This window comes from Lampetra planeri, chromosome 23 (genome assembly GCF_965212315.1).
Source record: "Lampetra planeri chromosome 23, kcLamPlan1.2.h2, whole genome shotgun sequence".
Lineage (NCBI taxonomy): Eukaryota > Metazoa > Chordata > Hyperoartia > Petromyzontiformes > Petromyzontidae > Lampetra > Lampetra planeri.
In genome coordinates this window covers 3,536,855-3,557,652 of record NC_136129.1, presented here as the reverse complement: position 1 = coordinate 3,557,652, position 20,798 = coordinate 3,536,855, and the positions used below count along the sequence as shown (strand labels likewise).

Genomic DNA, 20,798 nt, shown 5'->3' with positions numbered 1-20,798 from the left:
ACTTGATTAACATCACATTCTTAGGTTTTTTTCGGTAAAGTCACGTAGGTAAAAGATTAAAATTAATAAAAGTAAAATACATTTTTTTTATATTATTTTATTTTTTATTTTATTTTACTTTTATTAATTTTAATTTTTTACCTACGTGACTTTACCGAAACAAAACCTAAGAATATGAATCCTCGCAGTCACGGAAGCTTCAAATCTAGAATTGATTAACATCGATCGCTCTTCGCTTTCTCTCACCTCATTAATTTAACTTCATCTGCTCCGTCTACCTCCTGAACCTCCGTCTACTGTAGGCCCCGACTCATCCCTCCGCCTCCTCTGCCAGGCTGTCCTGCACCACCTCATCCGCCTTCATCTCGCCACGCTCCACCTCCTCTGACTTCACCTCCATCTCCTCCACTGCCTCCTGTTCCTCCTCCTCCACACCAACCGTCCATGCCTCCTCCTCTTCCTCCGACATCTCTGTAACCCGTCCACTTCACTCCCTTTCTGAACATCCTCCACCTCCTATCGCCTTGCTACTCCACCCCATTCACCTCCTTCACTGTCCATTCTCACCTCCACCCCATCTCCTTATCCACCTCGTCAATATCCCTTCTGTCCCTCGTCTATTTCCAGCACCTCTTCTCAACCACCCACGCTCGCACCCTCCTGCTGCATCTCTCCTCTAACCCTCTTCTACCCCCCTGCACCTCCCATCCTCCACATTTCTCTTCCACCTTTAACTTCCACCTCCCATTCCCTCCATTCATCTCTCTACCTACATCTCCTCTAAATCTTCTGCCCCTCCAATCTCTTCCTCCATCATCATCATCTCTCTCATAAGTCTTTCAAACATTTGTTTCCCTTGTCTCTCCACCACCTACACCATTGGAACCTCATTTGCCAGTAAAAATATGATAATTGTTTTTTGACCCTTCTATCTGGCAACAAAAAAGGGTATCAGTTTAGTTTCCAGATAGAAGGGTAAAAAAACAATTATCTCCACCACCTCTTCAACACCATTTCTACATCCTCCTCTTCCACCTCTTCTTCCTCCTCCTCCACCTCCTCCACCTCCACCACCACCTCGTCCACCCATCCGCTAAGCCCCGGCCGCACCGGCATCACAGATGTCCCGCCAGATCTGCGCCGTCGCTTGCCGGGGCAGCAGTGCATTCCTAGGCGGCAGCGTCACCTTCACCTGCATCGTCTTCATCGTCTCCTGCATCGTCTTCATCGTCTCCTTCATCGTTATCGTCGACCCGCCCGAGGCCCAGGCGCGCCTCTCGGCGTCCGTGAGGGCCCTCCACGCGTGAGGGCCCTTGAGCAGGAAGAGGGCTCCGTGGGCGTACGAGTAGTAGGCCGCATCCAGGCCTCCCCCGGGGTGGTCCCCGCCTGGGCCCAGCAGGGCCGGGAACACGGAGCGCAGGGCCCGCGGAGGGCCTGGGGACACGCGGCCCAAGCGCACGTTGAACACCGTCACCTGGGGACGGCGAGAGGTGAGGGGTGCGGGGGGGTGGGGGACGTCGGGAAGAGAAGTGGGGGGAAGGAGGGGGGGAGGTCAACGGTTGGCTACGTACGGTACTAAAGAATTCTCACGACGTTTCGGCCACAACGCAAGCAGCCGTCCTCAGGTGAAGAACAGGTCTGTTGGAAAGACAGCGTCTGAATGTTGGAATTGCCACCACTGTCTGAATGTTTCAGACGCTGTCTTTCCGACAGACCTGTTCTTCACCTGAGGACGGATACTTGCGTTGTGGCCGAAACGTCGTGAGAATAATTTTATTATGTTTTATTTTCATTATTTTATTATATCCCTTCTACGTGACTTTACCGAAAGAACCAAGAAGATGAATCCCTGCAGTCACGAAAGCTTTACATCGAAATTTAGGTACTAAAGAAGTTCAACATAGTGTATATACAAGAGATGTGACAGGAGGTTTGGCAAATAAAACAGCTGTTAAGATGTTAAAACACTAAACAGAATCCTTTTTGCAAGCAATCCTGTCTGCATGAACGACAACGTACTTGTGGTGACCATGCAAACAAAAGACTTGCTCTGATCATAATAATCTATGCATTGTCTTTGAAACTGATCGGTTCACACCAGAGACAGCCTTTGTTTGAGCCTATCAGCCAAGCCTCAAAGTGTTAGACCAGACCGGAATTGATAGCTTGAAAGCATTTAGCGCGGGGCCCTTGAAAGTGCGGGGCCCGTAGCTACTACATGTGTAGTAGCTACTACACGTGTAATAAACGACTGGACCACGATGTCTGGCTCAGTGTCCTTTATTATTCGGTTCGTGCTGTACACCCACACGGCTGTCTTTACTCTGTAGCTTCTCCACGGTGCTGACTCCAATGTCGGCCCGATCCACAACAGCAGCTCCCTCTCTCTCTCTCTCCGCAGCTCCTCCTGGCAGCCACACCGCTGCCTCTAACACGCAGCCCTCCTGGCTGTCTCCTCCCCAGCTGCACACCACTCCGCAGCTTCCTCTTATCTTCGGGGTTGGCTCCCGATCGCCGTCGGCGCCCCCCCTCTCCACACTTGCCCGCGTGGCCTCACTCTTTTCCGCTCACACCCCGACTACCTTCCCCTTCCGGTTTACCCGCTTAAAGCCCCGAACCTTACCCCCACGTCACATGACTCCACCCCCCGTGACGTCACCTCCGGAAGGTCGCTTACGCCCGCATTACACCACCCTCCCCCGTAGAAAAATCCCAGCCGACCTCGGCTGACCAATAGCAAATCGTAATGCGGCGAACCGAGCTTCCCCCCCTAAAGGACACTAAGCATATAATGTAACAGCAAGAACAACAACAACGCAATCAACATCAACGATCGTACAAAAGCATGCAATAAATACAACTGTAAGAAAAAAATAACAAGACAGCAACAATCAACGAAACGTAAGCGATTTGGAACGTGTGCGGGTCGCCGGCCCGTCCCGGACAGTCGGCGGCCCACTCGCAGAACGGGAACGCGATGAAAGTCGAGGAACGACAGGGGGTAATCCCCCTGTCGCAGCTGGAAGTCCACCGCCGTCCCGTGTCTCTAAAGAGTTAGTCTTGGGCTTGTCCTGTGACCGTGCCCGCAGCTGGGTCGGAAGGGCTGCAGGGCTCGAAGGTCCCGCAGACCTGGCAGGCGTCCTCCGAGCAGGGCCCCTCGTCCCCCGCAATGTCACGGCCGGCCTGTCTGGAACAGGTACGACAGGCGCTCTAGCGAGATCAATGGACGCAGGCAGGGGAGAGTCAGCAGCAACAGACCCCGGCAAGGCAATATTGGGGGATGACGCATCATGTAAGGGAGCAACATATGGTTTCAAGCGCGACGTATGCACAACCCAGCGACGAGACCCAATCTGGACGCGTGCTGTCTGTGGGTTGGGAACCGCAATGAGGCGTACGGGACCATGCCAGGGTTTGTGCAATTTCGGCGAGGTCCCCGGACGTACCTGTGGACAATGAAGCCAGGCTAGGTCCCCAACCTTCCAAGGGCACTCCCCCTCAGACCGTCGCGCATATCGCTCGTTCCGGGCCTGGGCTTTGGCCGTAGCCACGCGGGCATTCTCCCGCGCCTCCGTGACTCGGCGAACCGTGTCCTGGATGTATTCAGGAAGTGGTTTCCGAGGTCCCTTCACCCCAGTTCCCAATTGCACATCCACCGGCGGCACGTTTTCCCGACCATACATAAGGTAAAACGGCGAATATCCTGTAGCCGCATGAGGCGTCATCCTGTACGCCGAAAGCACCCCGGGGATGTGCAGATCCCAATCTGATTGTTGTTCACTCACGGTATGGCAAAGCATGGCAGACAATGTCCTGTTCAGCCGTTCAACCATACCATCCGTCTGCGGATGGTATGGGGATGTCCGTACTTTCTTAGTCCCAAGGCCCGCGCACACTTCCGCCAATAATTTAGAAGAGAAATTCCTGCCCTGGTCCGTGAGGAGTCTCTCAGGCGCCCCCTTATCCATAATATACCCAAACAAAAAGGCGTCGGTAATGGCCGCGGCCGACTGATCGGGCAACGGCCAGGCCATCGGCCAACGGGAGAGGTACTCAACCCCTACCAGCAAATATTTATTACCCCTCGCCGATGGTGGAAAAGGTCCCAATATGTCCAGTGCCACCAATTCATTGACTCGAGACACCTGAATCGACTGGAGAGGCGGCACGTAAGGATGTTTCGGCGGCTTACGTTGTGCACACGCAGGGCACGCGCGCACGTGCCCTACGACATCTGTCGCCATGCCGTGCCAAAAATAATGACGTTGCAACGTCAACAAGGTCTTCTGCACCCCTAAATGTAAGAGAGTGTCACAATGGAGGGTTCTAATCAACTCGAACCGCAAGGACGTTGGTACCACCAGGCGCCAACGTTCCTGGAACCCCTCCCGCCACATAAGCAGACCATCTCGGAGAGCGGTTTGCGGCCCCACAGCCGTACTCGGACTCCCATTGTCCTTAGCAGACCGCTTCCGCAAGGACACCAATGACTCATCCATCATCTGTTCCCGGATCCAGACAGACCGCGGCAGATTCAAAACCCCGTCAGCCGGTCCCGGTTCCATCGGAGTGTCCGACTTCTCGACGGCCAGCGTGAGCGGCTGAGGGGGGTTTGGAATCGGCGAACACCTATGCGTCCCCGACTCACATTTACAAGGGCCGCGCCGCGGTAATCTGGAAAGTGCGTCAGCGTTCGCATGGCGCACTCCCTTCCGATGTTGAATTTGGAAGGAAAATTCCTGTAGCGTGTCCAACCAACGTGCCAACTGTCCGGATGGCTGGTCAATTTTAAGGGCATATTGCAAGGCCGCATGATCCGTACGCACAATAAAAGAACGACCGTAGAGGTATGGTCGAAATTGCCGTAGGAAAAAAACAACCGCCAATAGTTCTCTGCGAGTGACACAGTAGCGGGTTTCCGCAGGAGACAAGACTCGGCTACCATACGCCACGACACGCTCTACACCCCCTTTAGACTGTGATAACACCGCCCCAATACCTGTGTCACTCGCGTCCGTATCAAGAATGAATGGGTGATCGAAATCGGGATAATCCAATGTTGGGGCCGTGGCCAATAGATCACGCAGACTCCGAAAGGCCGCCTCCTCCGGCTGTCCCCAAACAAACTTCCGTCCTTTACCCGTAAGGAGATGCAAAGGCCTCGCAATCGTCGCAAAACCCGGCACGAATCTTCGGTAATACGAGGCAAATCCCAAAAACCGCCGAACATCCCCCACGGTGGCCGGAGTCGGCCAATCCCGGACGCACGCCGTCTTTTCCGGATCCGTGGACACTCCCTCAGCGCTCACAATGTGCCCCAAATAGCGGACGGACCGTTGCAGTAGGTGACATTTCTTTGGTTTGAATTTCAATTTGGCAGAACGCATCCTCGTGAACACTGTCTCCAGCCGCGTCAAATGTTCATCGAATGTGCGGCTGAAGACAATGATATCGTCCAAATATATAAGACATGTCTCCCACTGCAACCCCGTCAAAACGAGCTCCATCAATCTTTGAAATGTAGCAGGGGCCGCATTCAATCCCATCGGGAGACAGTTGAATTGAAATAACCCCTGCGGCGTACGGAAGGCGGTTTTCTCCCGTGAGGACTCGTCAAGGGGAAGCTGCCAAAATCCCGAAGAGAGGTCCAGTGTGGAAAAGAACTTAGCCCCCGACAATGCGTCGAGGGAGTCATCCATACGCGGCAGGGGGTACGCATCTGCCACCGATATCTTATTCAATTTGCGGAAATCAACACAAAATCGCAATTTGCCATCCTTCTTCTTAACCAAGACGACTGGAGCGCCCCATGGGCTGTTAGATGGCGATATAATGTCCGCAGCCAACATGTCTTCCACTGCCCCCCTTACGTGTTCTCGTTCCGCAGGACTCATCCGATGCGAATTTAATCGAATAGGGGCAGCATCGCCCGTCTCAATGTGATGGTAAAGTAAGGAAGTGCGGCCCAAATCCAAATCATCGGAGCTGAACACATCGGAATATGTCAACAACAATTTACGCAGCGCACCACGTTGCTCCATGGACAGGGAAGAATTTTCGTCACATAATTGAGCAACCCAACGATCATCCGAACTCCTTGGCTCTGAAACCCCAGCAACAACTCCCCGGCTATGTGGACAATCATGGGTCGCAAACGCCGTAGTGGCATGTGCCACAACCGTACCGGCCGGGACACGGACGTTTTCTCCCCCCGCATTAAGCACCTGTAAAAACGGTAATTGATCCGGCCGGACGATGGTCTGTGCCCCCACTAACGCCAACCCGGTTGTTATCGTGGCGGACGGTGACAACAAGACCCCTACTGCTCCTAGCCGATCAGGCAGGGGCTTCCGATACCGCAAGGGTATAAGCATCTGTGTACCAGGTGGGATGTCCACAGATGCGACGGACAGCGCCTGCACTTGTACGGCCGAAGCAGGTCGCCCCCAGGGCGACGGCAGAAACGAGATTTGACGGCCCCCCGGCAGTTCAATACAATTCTCATTGATTTTGATCAAAATGGGCATCTTAGCCAAAAAATCGGTGCCTAACAAACAAGGAACCGCCAAAGATCTCGATATCAACACAACACCCGAGGCCGACACATCCCCAATAGATATCTTAGCATCCACCTGACCCACGATGCCCATGCTACCCCCGTTCGCAGCGACGCACGACCCATAAACCGGACGCACAGCCCCCGACGGAATGCCCAACAGATGGAAAATGACATCCGATATAATAGTCGCAGACGCCCCCGAGTCGACCAAAATGCGCACGTCCACACCTTGTATGGACCCCGGTACAGTGGACGAACCCGTAGCGGCCGCGACAACTCTCCGTGCCAATTTGCGCCACTGCGTAACTGAATGACAAGGCCCCGTCGATGGCCTTTCTTTAACAACAACAATAGGATCGCGCAACACAGGTGGTGGGTGAGGTGGAAAGCCTTGCCGAGTGTCTGGTGCGTGCCGACATGCCTGTTTCGGAGGATCTTTAGCCGACTTGACCGGTGCCGAGGCCTCCTGCTGCGGCGGAGCCGGGAAGCGCGCCCAGCAGTCTCTGGCGTAGTGGCCCCTACGCCCGCAGCGGAAACATTCGGCCTCGTTGCGCCGAAGCGCAGGCCTCGCCTCCTGACGGCCCCGTTCTGGTAGCACCGCGCGCGGTCTCGGCCCGCCGCGTCCCGTCCATGGAGCGGAGGCGGCCGTCAGTTGTTGAGGGCCCCGGTCATCCGGAACATAGACGGCCTGCGCAGGGTTCCATCCCAGCGCATCCCCATCTTTGACGGGCCCCCCCGTCCACGCCGTCACTTGTTTCCAGCGACGGAGGTTGAATTGCGCATCGAGACACTTAGCAGCCATCCGGGAAGTTAGCTTCTCATGCCCACACACAGGCATGGGGATCCCTAGATCCCGAGACAGCTCCAACATCTTCCCTAATATGAGAGGCTCAAGCAGGTCCTGTGGCGTCTCAGGATAAGCTGCCATGGCCAGCTCCAGCACCGCACCCCTGAACGCCACGGGCGACTCCTCTGGTGCTCGTTGTCGTTGAGCGAATCGCCGATGCGCATCATCTGGTGGCTCATAAGCATCGGCCATTTCTTGAAAAACACCACATAAAGTTGCCTTCTTATCGGTCGCTATGGAACGGAAGAATCGGACAGATTCGTCGTCCAGGAGAGTCGGCAACACCTCCAAAGCCTCCGCATCGGTCCATCTTGCTGTGCGTACCGCCGCCAAGAAGCGGCAGGCGAACGCGCTCCAGTCCCCACCGACGGAAAATTCTTTAACTGTTGTAAGGTGGCGACTCCGACTCCTCTTCCCGCCGTCTTCCAATGGTGGTGGTTGTGATGGCAAATTCAAAATGGCGTCGGCCCGCGGCGTGGCCAAGATGGCGGTTTGGCGCCACGGAGCGCGCAAAATGGCGGCCTCTTGCCGCGTGGGCAATGGCGGCGGCAGGACAGGCAACGTGGCGGCCCGCGGAGCACCACTTGCATCATCCATCGTCCCTGGCGCGACGAGATGCCATAGATGCGCCAGGACGTCCTGAAGTGCCTCCAGTTGTACCGCCATCGCTTGCCATCGTTGATCCGCGTCTGATGATGTCGACGGACCCGCCACCGCGCCAACATCCTCCACACCCGTTCCCGTGGTCGCCTCAGCCTGGCTCTCCTCCACCACCCCAACAGGATCCGTGGTTGGAGGGAGTTCGTCGTCGTCGGACGAAGAAGCCGATGCAGGCGCCGGATTAACTTTCTTCCTCACTTGTTTCGACATGCCGTTGCACTTCCGACACCAGTGTAATAAACGACTGGACCACGATGTCTGGCTCAGTGTCCTTTATTATTCGGTTCGTGCTGTACACCCACACGGCTGTCTTTACTCTGTAGCTTCTCCACGGTGCTGACTCCAATGTCGGCCCGATCCACAACAGCAGCTCCCTCTCTCTCTCTCTCCGCAGCTCCTCCTGGCAGCCACACCGCTGCCTCTAACACGCAGCCCTCCTGGCTGTCTCCTCCCCAGCTGCACACCACTCCGCAGCTTCCTCTTATCTTCGGGGTTGGCTCCCGATCGCCGTCGGCGCCCCCCCTCTCCACACTTGCCCGCGTGGCCTCACTCTTTTCCGCTCACACCCCGACTACCTTCCCCTTCCGGTTTACCCGCTTAAAGCCCCGAACCTTACCCCCCACGTCACATGACTCCACCCCCCGTGACGTCACCTCCGGAAGGTCGCTTACGCCCGCATTACACACGTGTAGTAGCTACTACACGTGTAGTAGTTACTACACATGTAGTAGCTACACTAGTAGTAGCTACTACATGTGTAGTAGCTACACATGTAGTAGTTACATGTGTAGCTACTACACATGCAGTAGCTACACTAGTAGTAGCTACTACATATGTAGCTACTTGTGCTACTAGGATCACTGTGGGGAGTGTAGGGGTTCGGTGTGTGGGGGAGATTTGAAGAAACTCACTCCACTCCCTTTGAAGAAGTAAATGTTCTGGTCCCTGCGGTCGAAGTAGGCAGTGTCGAGGGGGTACGGGACCCCTGGGAATCCCTCTGAGATGAGTCGGGGGTAGGCGACCCCTTGGGGGTCTCGCACGAAGGCTTGGTCTCGCTCGCTGTCGTAGCGCCAGTAGTAGGACCCTACAAAGACAAAGATCACCCGTATAGCCTTTAGCTATAGACTGTTGGGACAAGTGCTCTTCCTGAGTAGCACATATGAAGGGCGGGAACGGCACAGGAGGGGGTGGGTGGGCCAGCACCACGCCCGGCCGCCTTTGTCTCCCTCGTGGCGATGTTTTTACGCACCGCGCCAGGTACTCATTTGAGGCTGAGTCGACCTAGGGGAGGCCCAGGACCGGTTCAAATAATCGTCGCTAGGTGTTTGCCGTGAGCGGGAATCGAACCCGGGTTCGTAGGGCAGCGCGCTAACCACTACACCACCGCTCCCCACAATACACACACACACACAGGCACATACCGATTCAGATACACACACAGGCACACACCGAGACACACCGAGACACAGGCACAGACGTTAAACACTCTTGCACATGTGCAACGACGTTACACCAACGTACATGTGACGGACGCTCGTATTCACGCAAACAAATATATAAACACAAATACGTTTGCCCCAAGTATGATTTAACAGACTGTTGGTGGCAGGGACCGGTAGGCGAGAACCGATTTAGTCCGACGGCTTCACGAGGGGGCGGTGTAGCCAGCACCACGCCCGGCCGCCTTTGTCTTCACCATTGTGATGTTGAAGATCATAGCGATGCTGCTGCTGCTGATGATGATGCTGATGATGATGAGAATAATCTTGATGATGGTGGTGGTGCTGGTGCTGATGATGATGATGATGAGAATAATCTTGATGATGATGGTGCTGCTGCTGCTGATGATGATGATGATGAGAATACTCTTGATGATGCTGCTGCTGATGATGATGATGAGAATAACCTTGATGATGATGATGATGATAATAATAATAATAATCTTGATGATGCTGCTGCTGCTGCTGATGATGATAAGAATAATCTTGATGATGATGGTGCTGCTGCTGCTGATGATGATGAGAATAATCTTGATGATGATGATAAGAATAATCTTGATGATGCTGCTGCTGCTGCTGATGATGATGAGAATAATCTTGATGATGATGGTGCTGCTGCTGCTGATGATGAGAATAATCTTGATGATGATGATAATAATAATCTTGATGATGATGCTGCTGCTGATGATGATGAGAATAATCTTGATGATGATGGTGCTGATGATGATGATGATAATAATCTTGATGATGATGGTGGTGCTGATGATGATGATGAGAATAATCTTGATAATGATGATGATGGTGCTGCTGATGATGATAATGAGAATAATCTTGATGATGATGCTGCTGCTGCTGATGATGATGAGAATAATCTTGATGATGATGATGATGGTGCTGCTGCTGCTGCTGATGACAATAATCTTGATGATGATGATGGTGCTGGTGCTGATGACGAGGATGTATCTCTGTGTCTCTACCGCACGCGGTGGTGGAGCGGCTGGCGCTACGAAAAGCTGCGACCCGAGTTCGATTCTCGCTCACGGCCAACCACCAGTGACGATTATCTGAACCGGCCCTGGGCCTCGCCTAGGTCGACTCGGCCTCAAATGAGCGCCTGGTGTAGCGGTGTGTAAACACTCGGGAGACAAAGTCGGCCGGGCGGTGCAAGCCAACGGCACTTTCCCTAACAGTCTGCTGAGGCTATACGGGAGGTCTTTGCCTTCACGTACGAGTGCTGTGTGCGCGCACGTGTCTATACCCGTGCGTGTACGCCTTGTTCCGGCAGTGTCACCCCCCCCCCTGCCGCCATCTGTATCTGTATCAAGAAATCACAATTCACGTCCTTGGCGAGAGCACAAACGGCTGGATTCCTATCAACTCATTAATCGCAGCGAGCCTCCGTCGAGTAGCATATTACAGCTCGCACTTGTGCGTCCCTTTTATTCCGACCGTATAATACGTTCTGCTGATGACTCTCCATTCAGTGGACAGTGGCCACACGTAACGCTCTAAATACCAATGCGCGCGTGTTTGTCCGAGTTCGATTCCCGCTCACGGTCAACATCAGCGACGATTCGTGATTATCTGAGCCGGTCCTGAAGCCAGACACGGACCGACACAGGCGGACAGACATAAAGACAAAGATCCCCCGTATAGCCTTAACACGCTGTAGGACTTTGCTGTTTTTTTCCAGGATTTTTTTTTCTGTTGCGTGTAGTCACTTGAAGATGTTTTCTTGTTCATGTTCTTTGTTTTGTTGCGGTTGCACCCGAGTCAAGAGCCGCATGGCTCACAGGGTTATACCTCTTCTTCTTGGTTCTTTCGGTAAAGTCACGTAGAAGGGAAATAATAAAATAATAAAAAGAAAACATCATAAAATAATAATTCCCATAAATATGCTAAATTCCTCTTGATATGCAAATTCCTTTGTCAAGGCGCTCTTCCCCCTCCAACCCAGCTTATATATACGCTGCCAAGCCTGGTGGTGTTCATTAAGACGCTGTCTTTCCGACAGACCTGTTCTTCACCTGAGGACGGCTGCTTGCGTTGTGGCCGAAACGTCGTCAGAATTATTTTATCATGTTTTATTTTTATTACTTTATTATTTCCCTTCTACGTGACGACTTTACCGAAAGAACCAAGAAAGATGAATCCCTGCAGTCACGAAAGCTTTAAATCGAAATTTAGGGTTATACCTAACAGATGAAATGAAACTGAAATGTCGGGAGGGGCAAGTGCTGTTAGCGACTCACAGGCACACACACGCCGATGACTCGAGATGATGGTGATGATGGTGATGATGGTGATGATGATGGTGATGATGATGGTGATGATGATGGTGGTGATGATGGTGGTGATGATGGTGGTGATGATGGTGATGATGGTGGTGATGATGGTGGTGATGATGGTGGTGATGGTGATGATGATGGTGATGATGGTGGTGATGATGGTGGTGATGATGGTGATGATGGTGATGATGATGGTGGTGATGATGGTGATGATGATGGTGATGATGATGGTGATGATGATGGTGGTGATGATGGTGGTGATGATGGTGATGATGGTGGTGATGATGGTGATGATGGTGATGATGATGGTGGTGATGGTGATGATGATGGTGGTGATGATGGTGGTGATGATGGTGGTGATGATGGTGATGATGGTGGTGATGATGGTGGTGATGATGGTGGTGATGGTGATGATGATGGTGGTGATGATGGTGGTGATGGTGATGATGATGGTGGTGATGATGGTGGTGGTGATGATGGTGATGATGGTGGTGATGATGGTGGTGATGATGGTGATGATGGTGATGATGATGGTGGTGATGATGGTGATGATGATGATGGTGATGATGATGGTGGTGATGATGGTGATGATGATGGTGGTGATGATGGTGGTGATGATGGTGGTGATGATGGTGATGATGGTGGTGATGATGGTGGTGATGATGGTGATGATGGTGGTGATGATGGTGGTGATGATGGTGGTGATGGTGATGATGATGGTGGTGATGATGGTGGTGATGATGGTGATGATGGTGGTGATGATGGTGGTGATGATGGTGATGATGGTGATGATGATGGTGGTGATGATGGTGATGATGATGGTGATGATGATGGTGATGATGATGGTGATGATGATGGTGGTGATGATGGTGATGATGATGGTGATGATGGTGGTGAAGATGGTGGTGATGATGGTGATGATGGTGATGATGATGGTTATGATGATGGTGATGATGATGATGGTGATGATGATGATGGTGATGATGATGGTGATGATGATGATGGTGATGATGGTGATGATGGTGGTGATGATGGTGATGATGGTGGTGATGATGGTGATGATGATGGTGATGATAGTGATGATGGTGATGATGGTGATGATGATGATGGTGGTGATGTTGGTCGTGGAACCTCTGAAGAAATAGGCGCAGTCCTGGCTCCAGGTCCACGCGTGCACGAAGGCGTCCACTCCTCCCGGTGGCAGCCCTCGCCAGCCGGCTGCGATGGGCCGCGGGTCTCCGTAGCGAGTGCGTTGACTGCGGTTCTCGTAGAGCCAGTACCAGGCGGAGCGCAGGAAGAAAGTGTTGTAGCGTGGGGGGCCCGTGGGGTCGTCGGGCGGACGACGGACCCAGTCCATCACCACGTCAAAGCGCCCCTTGCACACGCCTAGAGGGGTGGGGGGGGGGGGTTAACGAGATGTTAACTTTACTATGGGAACCTCATTTGCCGGTAAAAATATGATAATTGTTTATTTAGCCTTCTATCTGGCAACAAAACTGACACCTTTTACAAGGAGTCACGTTTGCATAGACCGCAATACCTGCAGTCTTTGAGTTGTGCGCCTTTTGGCGTCATCTGGTCCAACCCATGTGAGACTAGGCTCTAAGGAAAGCTGTCTCGGGTGTGGACCAATCAACTTCAAGGACAGTGCAAACATTATCAGAGTTATGGTCTTTTGTTTGTATTATGACTGCAGGTATTGTGGTCTATGCAAACATGACTCCTTGTAAAAAGGTGTCAGTTTTGTTGCCAGATAGAAGGGTAAAAAAACAATTATCGAGATGTTAGCTTCTAGATTCTAGAAGCTTTCGTGACTGCAAGGATTCATAGTCTTAGGTTTTTTCGTTAAAGTCACGTAGGAAAAATAATAATAATAATAATACATAAATATTAAATGACTCAATGAAATCACGACGTTTCGGAGGCAACACAAGTAAGTCTCCGTCTTTAGGTGGGATAGTCAGAGCTAAATTGACTGTATCAAGTGAATTTACTGATACAGTAAATTTAGCTGTGTATTAAGTGAATTTGCTGATACAGGAAATTTAGCTCTGACGGTCCCACCTGAAGACGGAGACTTGTGTTGCCTCCGAAACGTCGTGATTGAATTGAGTTATTTTATTTCTAGATTCTTGAAGCTTTCGTGACTGCAAGGATTCATACTCTTAGTTTTTTTCGGTAAAGTCACGTAGGTAAAAAAAAATCAAAAGTTAATAAAAGTAATAACGGAAATAAAATAAAATAATAAATCACGACGTTTCGGAGGCAACACAAGTCTCCGGCATCAGGTGGGACCGTCACAGCTACAACGTGATAAACACACCATCCTAAAAACACAGCACCATATTTTAACACTAAAGCAGTCACTGACTCGCAACAACTTGCAATCATAAGTGACAGAGTTAATTTCGGGTAAAATCAATGAAAATGGGGTATGCCGATAGCATAAAAATGAGATGTGATAGAGCAAATCTGAGATCAGATTTGGAATCAGCACCCTGAAATTAGTCTAGAACAGCTGCAAAAGTCCAGGCCAGAATTTTTTGTTGTTGTTGACCAGTGTAATATGAACGTGTTTAAGCAAACAGATAGTCCACACCGCCGGACAATCTGACTCATTTGAAGGCCGATGTAGACACATCATTATCGAGCCTTCACCCCCTAGCCCCCCGTTTCCTATGCGAACGCATTTGGTTTAAACCCCCCCTCCCCCCTCCATGCGTACGCACTGAATGGATGACCCCCTACCATTCTCTTTGGTTCTTTCGGTAAAGTCACGTAGGTAAAAAATAAAATAAATCACGACGTTTCGGGCGCAACACAAGCGTCCGTCATCAGGTGACGGATGCTTGTGTTGCGCAAGATTGATTTTATTTTCGTACCCACGTGACTTTACCGAAGGAACCAAAGAGTATGGATTTCCTGCAGTCACGAAAGCTTCAAATCTAGATTGGCCCCCTAACACATCACGCGTGTGCCCCGTACCCCGCCGCCTCTAGTCCACGTCGAACCAAACCGTGCATCCTCGTTCCACCATCACGCTCCAACTCATTCCTCCTTCACCGACCCGCTGGGACATCACGCGGTTCCATTCCCAGCCCCACCGTCCCTCCATCCCTTCCATCGTCACCTCCGCCGTGGATGGTGCGTCTGTGATTATGATGATGGTAGTGGTGGTGATGTTGGTGATCGTGATGATGATGATGATGGTTGAAGGTGATGTTGGTGATGATGATGATGGTAGTGATGGTGATGTTTTGTGGTGATGTTGATGATGTTGGTGGTGATGTTGGTGATGTTGGTGATGATGATGATGGTAGTGATGGTGATGTTGGTGGTGATGATGGTGATGTTGGTGATGATGGTGATGTTGGTGATGTTGGTGGTGATGTTGGTGATATTGGTGGTGATGTTGGTGGTGGTGATGTTGGTGATGTTGGTGGTGGTGATGTTGGTGATGTTGGTGATGTTGGTGATGGTGATGTTGGTGATGTTGGTGGTGATGTTGTTGGTGATGTTGGTGGTGGTGATGTTGGTGATGGTGATGTTGGTGATGTTGGTGGTGGTGATGTTGGTGATGGTGATGTTGGTGATGTTGGTGGTGATGTTGTTGGTGATGTTGGTGGTGGTGATGTTGGTGATGGTGATGTTGGTGATGTTGGTGGTGGTGATGTTGGTGATGTTGGTGGTGGTGATGTTGGTGATGTTGGTGATGTTGGTGGTGGTGATGTTGGTGATGGTGATGTTGGTGATGTTGGTGGTGGTGATGTTGGTGATGGTGATGTTGGTGATGTTGGTGGTGATGTTGTTGGTGATGTTGGTGGTGGTGATGTTGGTGATGGTGATGTTGGTGATGTTGGTGGTGGTGATGTTGGTGATGTTGGTGGTGGTGATGTTGGTGATGTTGGTGATGTTGGTGGTGATGTTGGTGGTGGTGATGTTGGTGATGTTGGTGATGTTGGTGGTGATGTCACCTCTCACCGTACAGGTGCTGCACGGCGCGTCTGTCCTCGGGGTGCAGCTCACAGACCTCCCCCTCGGCCCCCCCCCCGGGCCCCCCCCTCCCCCCCCGCCGGCCCCCCCCTCCCCCCCGCCGGCCCCTCCCCCGGGGTACTCGGGCAGCATCACGGAGCCGCGCAGCAGCGCGTGGCGCAGCCCCAACACGTGGCCGATCTCGTGCACGGCCACCTGGCGCACAGAGACAAAGGTCCCCCGTGTAGCTCTAAGCGCACTGTTGGGGCAAGTGCTGCAAGCGAGCAGCACCTATGATAGAGACAAAGGTCCCCCGTGTAGCCCTTGGCACACTGTTGGGGCAAGTGCTGCAAGCGAATAACACCTATGATATAGACAAAGGTCCCCCGTGTAGCCCTTAGCGCACTGTTGGGGCAAGTGCTGCAAGCAAGCATCACCTATGATAGAGACAAAGGTCCCCCGTGTAGCCCTTGGCACACTGTTGGGGCAAGTGCTGCAAGCGAATAGCACCTATGATAGAGACAAAGGTCCCCCGTGTAGCTCTAAGCACACTGTTGGGGCAAGTGCGGCAAGCGACCAGCACCTATGATAGAGACAAAGGTCCCCCGTGTAGCCCTTCGCACACTGTTGGGGCAAGTGCTGCAAGCGAATAGCACCTGTGATAGAGACAAAGGTCCCCCGTGTAGCCCTTGGCACACTGTTGGGGCAAGTGCTGCAAGCGACCAGCACCTATGAAAGAGACAAAGGTCCCCCGTGTAGCCCTTGGCACACTGTTGGGGCAAGTGCTGCAAGCGAATAGCACCTATGATAGAGACAAAGGTCCCCCGTGTAGCTCTAAGCACACTGTTGGGGAAAGTGCGGCAAGCGACCAGCACCTATGATAGAGACAAAGGTCCCCCGTGTAGCCCTTCGCACACTGTTGGGGCAAGTGCTGCAAGCGAATAGCACCTATGATAGAGACAAAGGTCCCCCGTGTAGCCCTTGGCACACTGTTGGGGCAAGTGCTGCAAGCTAGCAACACCTATGATAGAGACAAAGGTCACCCATGTAGCCCTTGGCACACTCTTAGGGCAAGTGCGGCAAGCGAGCAGCACCTATGATAGAGACAAAGGTCCCCCGTGTAGCCCTTGGCGCACTGTTGGGGCAAGTGCTGCTAGCGAGTAGCACCTATGATAGAGACAAAGGTCCCCCGTGTAGCCCTTAGCGCACTGTTGAGGCAAGTGCTGCAAGCGAATAGCACCTGTGATAGAGACAAAGATCCCCCGTGTAGCCCTTAGCGCACTGTTGGGGCAAGTGCGGCAAGCGAGCAGCACCTATGATAGAGACAAAGGTCCCCCGTGTAGCCCTTGGCACACTGTTGGGGCAAGTGCTGCAAGCGAATAGCACCTATGATAGGGACAAAGGTCCCCCGTGTAGCCCTTGGCGCACTGTTGGGGCAAGTGCGGCAAGCGAGCAGCACCTATGAACGCCGGCACGGCACATGAGGGTGCGGCGTGACCAACACCACGCCCGGCCGCCTTTGTCTCCCCAGTGGCGATGTTTGCACACCACCGCACCAGGTACTGATTTGAGGCCGAGTCGACCTCGGGGGAGGCCCAGCGCCCGATTCAGATAATCGTCAGCGGTGTCGGCCGTGAGCGGGAATCTAACTCGGGTCGCCGGGTGGAGTAGCGCAGCGTAGCGCTAACCGCTGCGCCACCGCTCCCCGCGCGCGCCAGCGTTGTGTGTCTCTGTCGCTCACCTTGAGCAGGCTGATGCCCCGGGCCTCCCCGAGGCCCCTGAAGTCCTCGTCGTCGTCAAAGTGGACGTCCCCCAGAGTCCACGCGTGGGCCACCTCGCGGCCCCAGCCGTCGAAGGCGCGCGGGCAGCCCAGGTGGCGGCCTGGGGTGGGGAGGGGTGGTCACGACCAGGGGATGGTCACGTGGGGTGTGGTGGTCACGTGGGGTGTGGTGGTCACGTGGGGTGTGGTAGTCACGGTCAGGGGATGGTCACGTGGGGTGTGGTGGTCACGGGATGGTCACGTGGGATGTGGTGGTCACGAGCAAGGCGGTAGTCACCCACGCGGGAGGAGCCCTCACCCGTGCCAAACCCCAAGCGGATGTCCACGTCTCCGGGCGGGGACGTGAGGTCCTCCTTGAAGACGAGCGGAGCCACCTCGCTCCACATGCGGAACGCGAGACGCACCACGGCCCTCTGCTCCACGACGCTCAGCCTCGCGCTGAAGCCCTCGCTCAGGAGCCTCCAGCGCACCACGCGGGCCGCAAAGGCGGCTGCCGGCGGCGGCGCGGCCTCCTCTGCCTCCTCCTTCTCCTCCTCCTGCTCCTCCGCGGGAGAGGCCCTGGAGGTCGACGCGAGACCCCCGGGACCGTCGGCCGGGCCGCGGAGGTCGCGACGTCGCCTCGTCTCGAACTCGTGGAGGCGACGAGGGAGGCGGCGTTTGGGACGTGACGGGAGGGCCCGCCTCGAGCGCCCGGCGTTGCGGGCGACGTCAGATTTGGTGGTGGTGGTGGTGTTCATGATGTTGGTGGTGTTCATGATGTTGGTGGTGGTGGTGTTAGTGGTGTTCATGATGTTGTTGGTGGTGCTGATGAAGGGAGGTGACGTGGGGCGGTTGGTGATGGTGGTGGTGTCGGTGGAGGGACGTAGCGTGGATGCGTTGGTGATGATGGTGGTGGTGGTGTTCATGATGGTGGTGGTGGTGGTAAAGGCAGGTGACGTGGGGCGGTTGGTGATGGTGGTGGTGTCGGTGGAGGGACGTAGCGTGGATGCGTTGGTGATGATGGTGGTGGTGTCCATGATGGTGGTGGTGGCGTTGGTGATGAAAGCAGGTGACGTGGAGCGGTTGGTTATGGTGTTGCCAGAAGTGTGAGTGGTTGTGGATATTTTGGGGTTTATGGTGGTTGCGGTGGTGCTGGTGGTTGTGGTGGTGATGGTGGTTTGAGTGTTCGGCACGAGCGGCGTGGATGGTGGATGAGTGCGTCTTCGGTCGTAGGCCGTGAGGTTCTTGTTGGCTGTCGTGGTGGTGCTGGTGGTGGTGAAACGTGGCGCAGATGTGTCGGTGGTGGTGGTGGTGGTGGCGTTAATGATGTTGGCGGTGGTGATGAAGGGAGGTGACGCGGAGCGGTTGGTGATGGTGTTGGCAGGAGTGTGAGCCCTCGCGGAGATGCTGGGGGTGATGGTGGCTGTGGTGGAAGGTAGTGATGTTGAGGTGTTCGCGATTAGGGTGACGGAGGGAGGCGATGGGGAGGTGATGGTATTGGGGACGGTGGTCGTGGCGGCGGCGGTGGTGGTGGTGGTGGTTGAGGTATGTGGCGTGGTGGTGGTGGTGGTGGAGGTTGAGGTATGTGGCGTAGCGGTGGTGTTCACTGCGGAGGAAGACGGTGTGGAGTTGTCCGTGATGGTGTTGGGGGTGACGTTAACGGTGGATGTGGTGGAGGTGGTGGTGGAGGTGGTGGCGGTGGCGGTCGCTTCGCTGGAAGAGATCGAGGCGGCAAACCGATCTGCTGGAGGAAGGCCGGAGAGTCGGTGTCAGCGGCACGCAGCGACGGCAAAAGTGGAGCAACGAGACCTTTCGATCGTCCACACATCCAGCAACATCGCAGGTGACATTGGAAACAAAGACAAAGGCAAAGACAAAGATCTCCCCGTATAGCCTGTGACAAGTGCTGTTAGCGAGTAGCACCCCAATCACCTGCCGCTTCTCCCGTCTGCCTGTCGGGGACACCGCAACGCGGCTGGCTCATCGCCTCCCTGGTCCCGGGGTCCAGGAGGCCGGTGACCTCGAGGCCGTGCGCCGCCTGGAACCTGCGCAGGGCATCGGCCACGGCTGGGCCGACGCCGACGAAGAACGCCACCCCCGCTCGCCCCCCCGCTCGCTCGCCCCGCCGTGACGCCTCCTCTGCGGGACCTGCACCCGCCTCGGCTCCCCAAGCGGGCAGCTCTACGGAGTCCGAGTGGGCTGGCTCCGAGTCGGGCTCCACGGGGAGTTCGTCCGGGACGGGGTTGGCAAAGTCGAGGTCATCCCAGGGGGCGGTGGCGGGGTCGGCGTCAGCGTGTCCTGAGCCCTCTCTCCACGGCACGGGGTCCAGCCATCCGTACCGAGCCAGGAAGATCTGCCCGCGAACAAGTTCGGAGTTCAGATCGCGATTGTTTGGCTTTGGAGATCACATCTCAAAGTGGCCACGTGACGGTATCATTTAATTGTTCGCAAAGGCAGTCGACACGGTATGTAAATATAGGGTTTGTTTGCGAGAGGCGGAATTTGGTCAAATTAACGCGATCTGACCCAAAAAAAAAACTTTATTATAAATCGGCATATTTTATTTCGCGTGGTGTCGAAATGTTACGTATCAAGCACCGGCTATGGTAGGGGGGTGGGTGGGGTGGGTGGGGGTGGGTCGAACCTTGACCCTTGCTCCTCACCTGAGCCGCGCGTGCAGAGATGGGCGGTCTCGGAGGTCGCAGGCCGGCACGGGATCCTCGGAGTTCGCTCAGATCCCTGCCTAGGCCTGGAACCGCGTTGTCAGCGGCCCCCGGGGTCGAACCCAGACCCGGTAGGAAGAGCAGGAGGAGGAGGCGGGGCAGGCAGGAGGCGCCGAGGGAGACCCAGCAGAGGCTCGAGTCGCGACGAGACATGAGGTCACGTGGAGGTGGTGGAGGCCCCGTGTGTAGTGTTGAACTTTTTTCGCACCACCTACGCATTTCACAAGTAGTACTAATCGCATATCTGCATTTCCCATAAATATGCTAAATTCCTCTTGATATGCAAATTCTTTTGTCAAGGCGCCCTTCCCCCCTCCATCCCAGCTTAAATAGTCGCTCCAAGCCTGGGGTGTGTCATTCAGACTCTGTCTTCTCGACAGACCTGCTCTCCACCTGAGGACGGCTGAGGACGGCTGCTTGCGATGTGGCCGAAACGTCGTGAGAATTATTTTATTATGTTTTATTTTTATTAATTTATTATTTCCGTTCTA

At 54.0% G+C, this 20,798-nt stretch overlaps 1 protein-coding gene across 1 annotated transcript; it reads right to left on the bottom strand.

Moving 5' to 3' along the window:
- Positions 1-1,089: 1,089 nt before the first annotated feature.
- Positions 1,090-20,460, bottom strand: LOC144726519 (matrix metalloproteinase-21-like). The gene is made up of 9 exons (XM_078605315.1): positions 20,248-20,460; positions 19,517-19,937; positions 17,904-18,095; positions 17,567-17,706; positions 15,952-16,041; positions 15,835-15,883; positions 12,985-13,239; positions 8,978-9,150; positions 1,090-1,474 (listed from the first exon to the last, which is right to left on the bottom strand). The coding sequence occupies exons 1-9, from the start codon at positions 20,458-20,460 to the stop codon at positions 1,094-1,096; spliced, it is 1,914 nt and encodes a 637-aa protein (XP_078461441.1). The 3' UTR covers positions 1,090-1,093.
- Between the last annotated feature and the right edge of the window lie 338 nt (positions 20,461-20,798).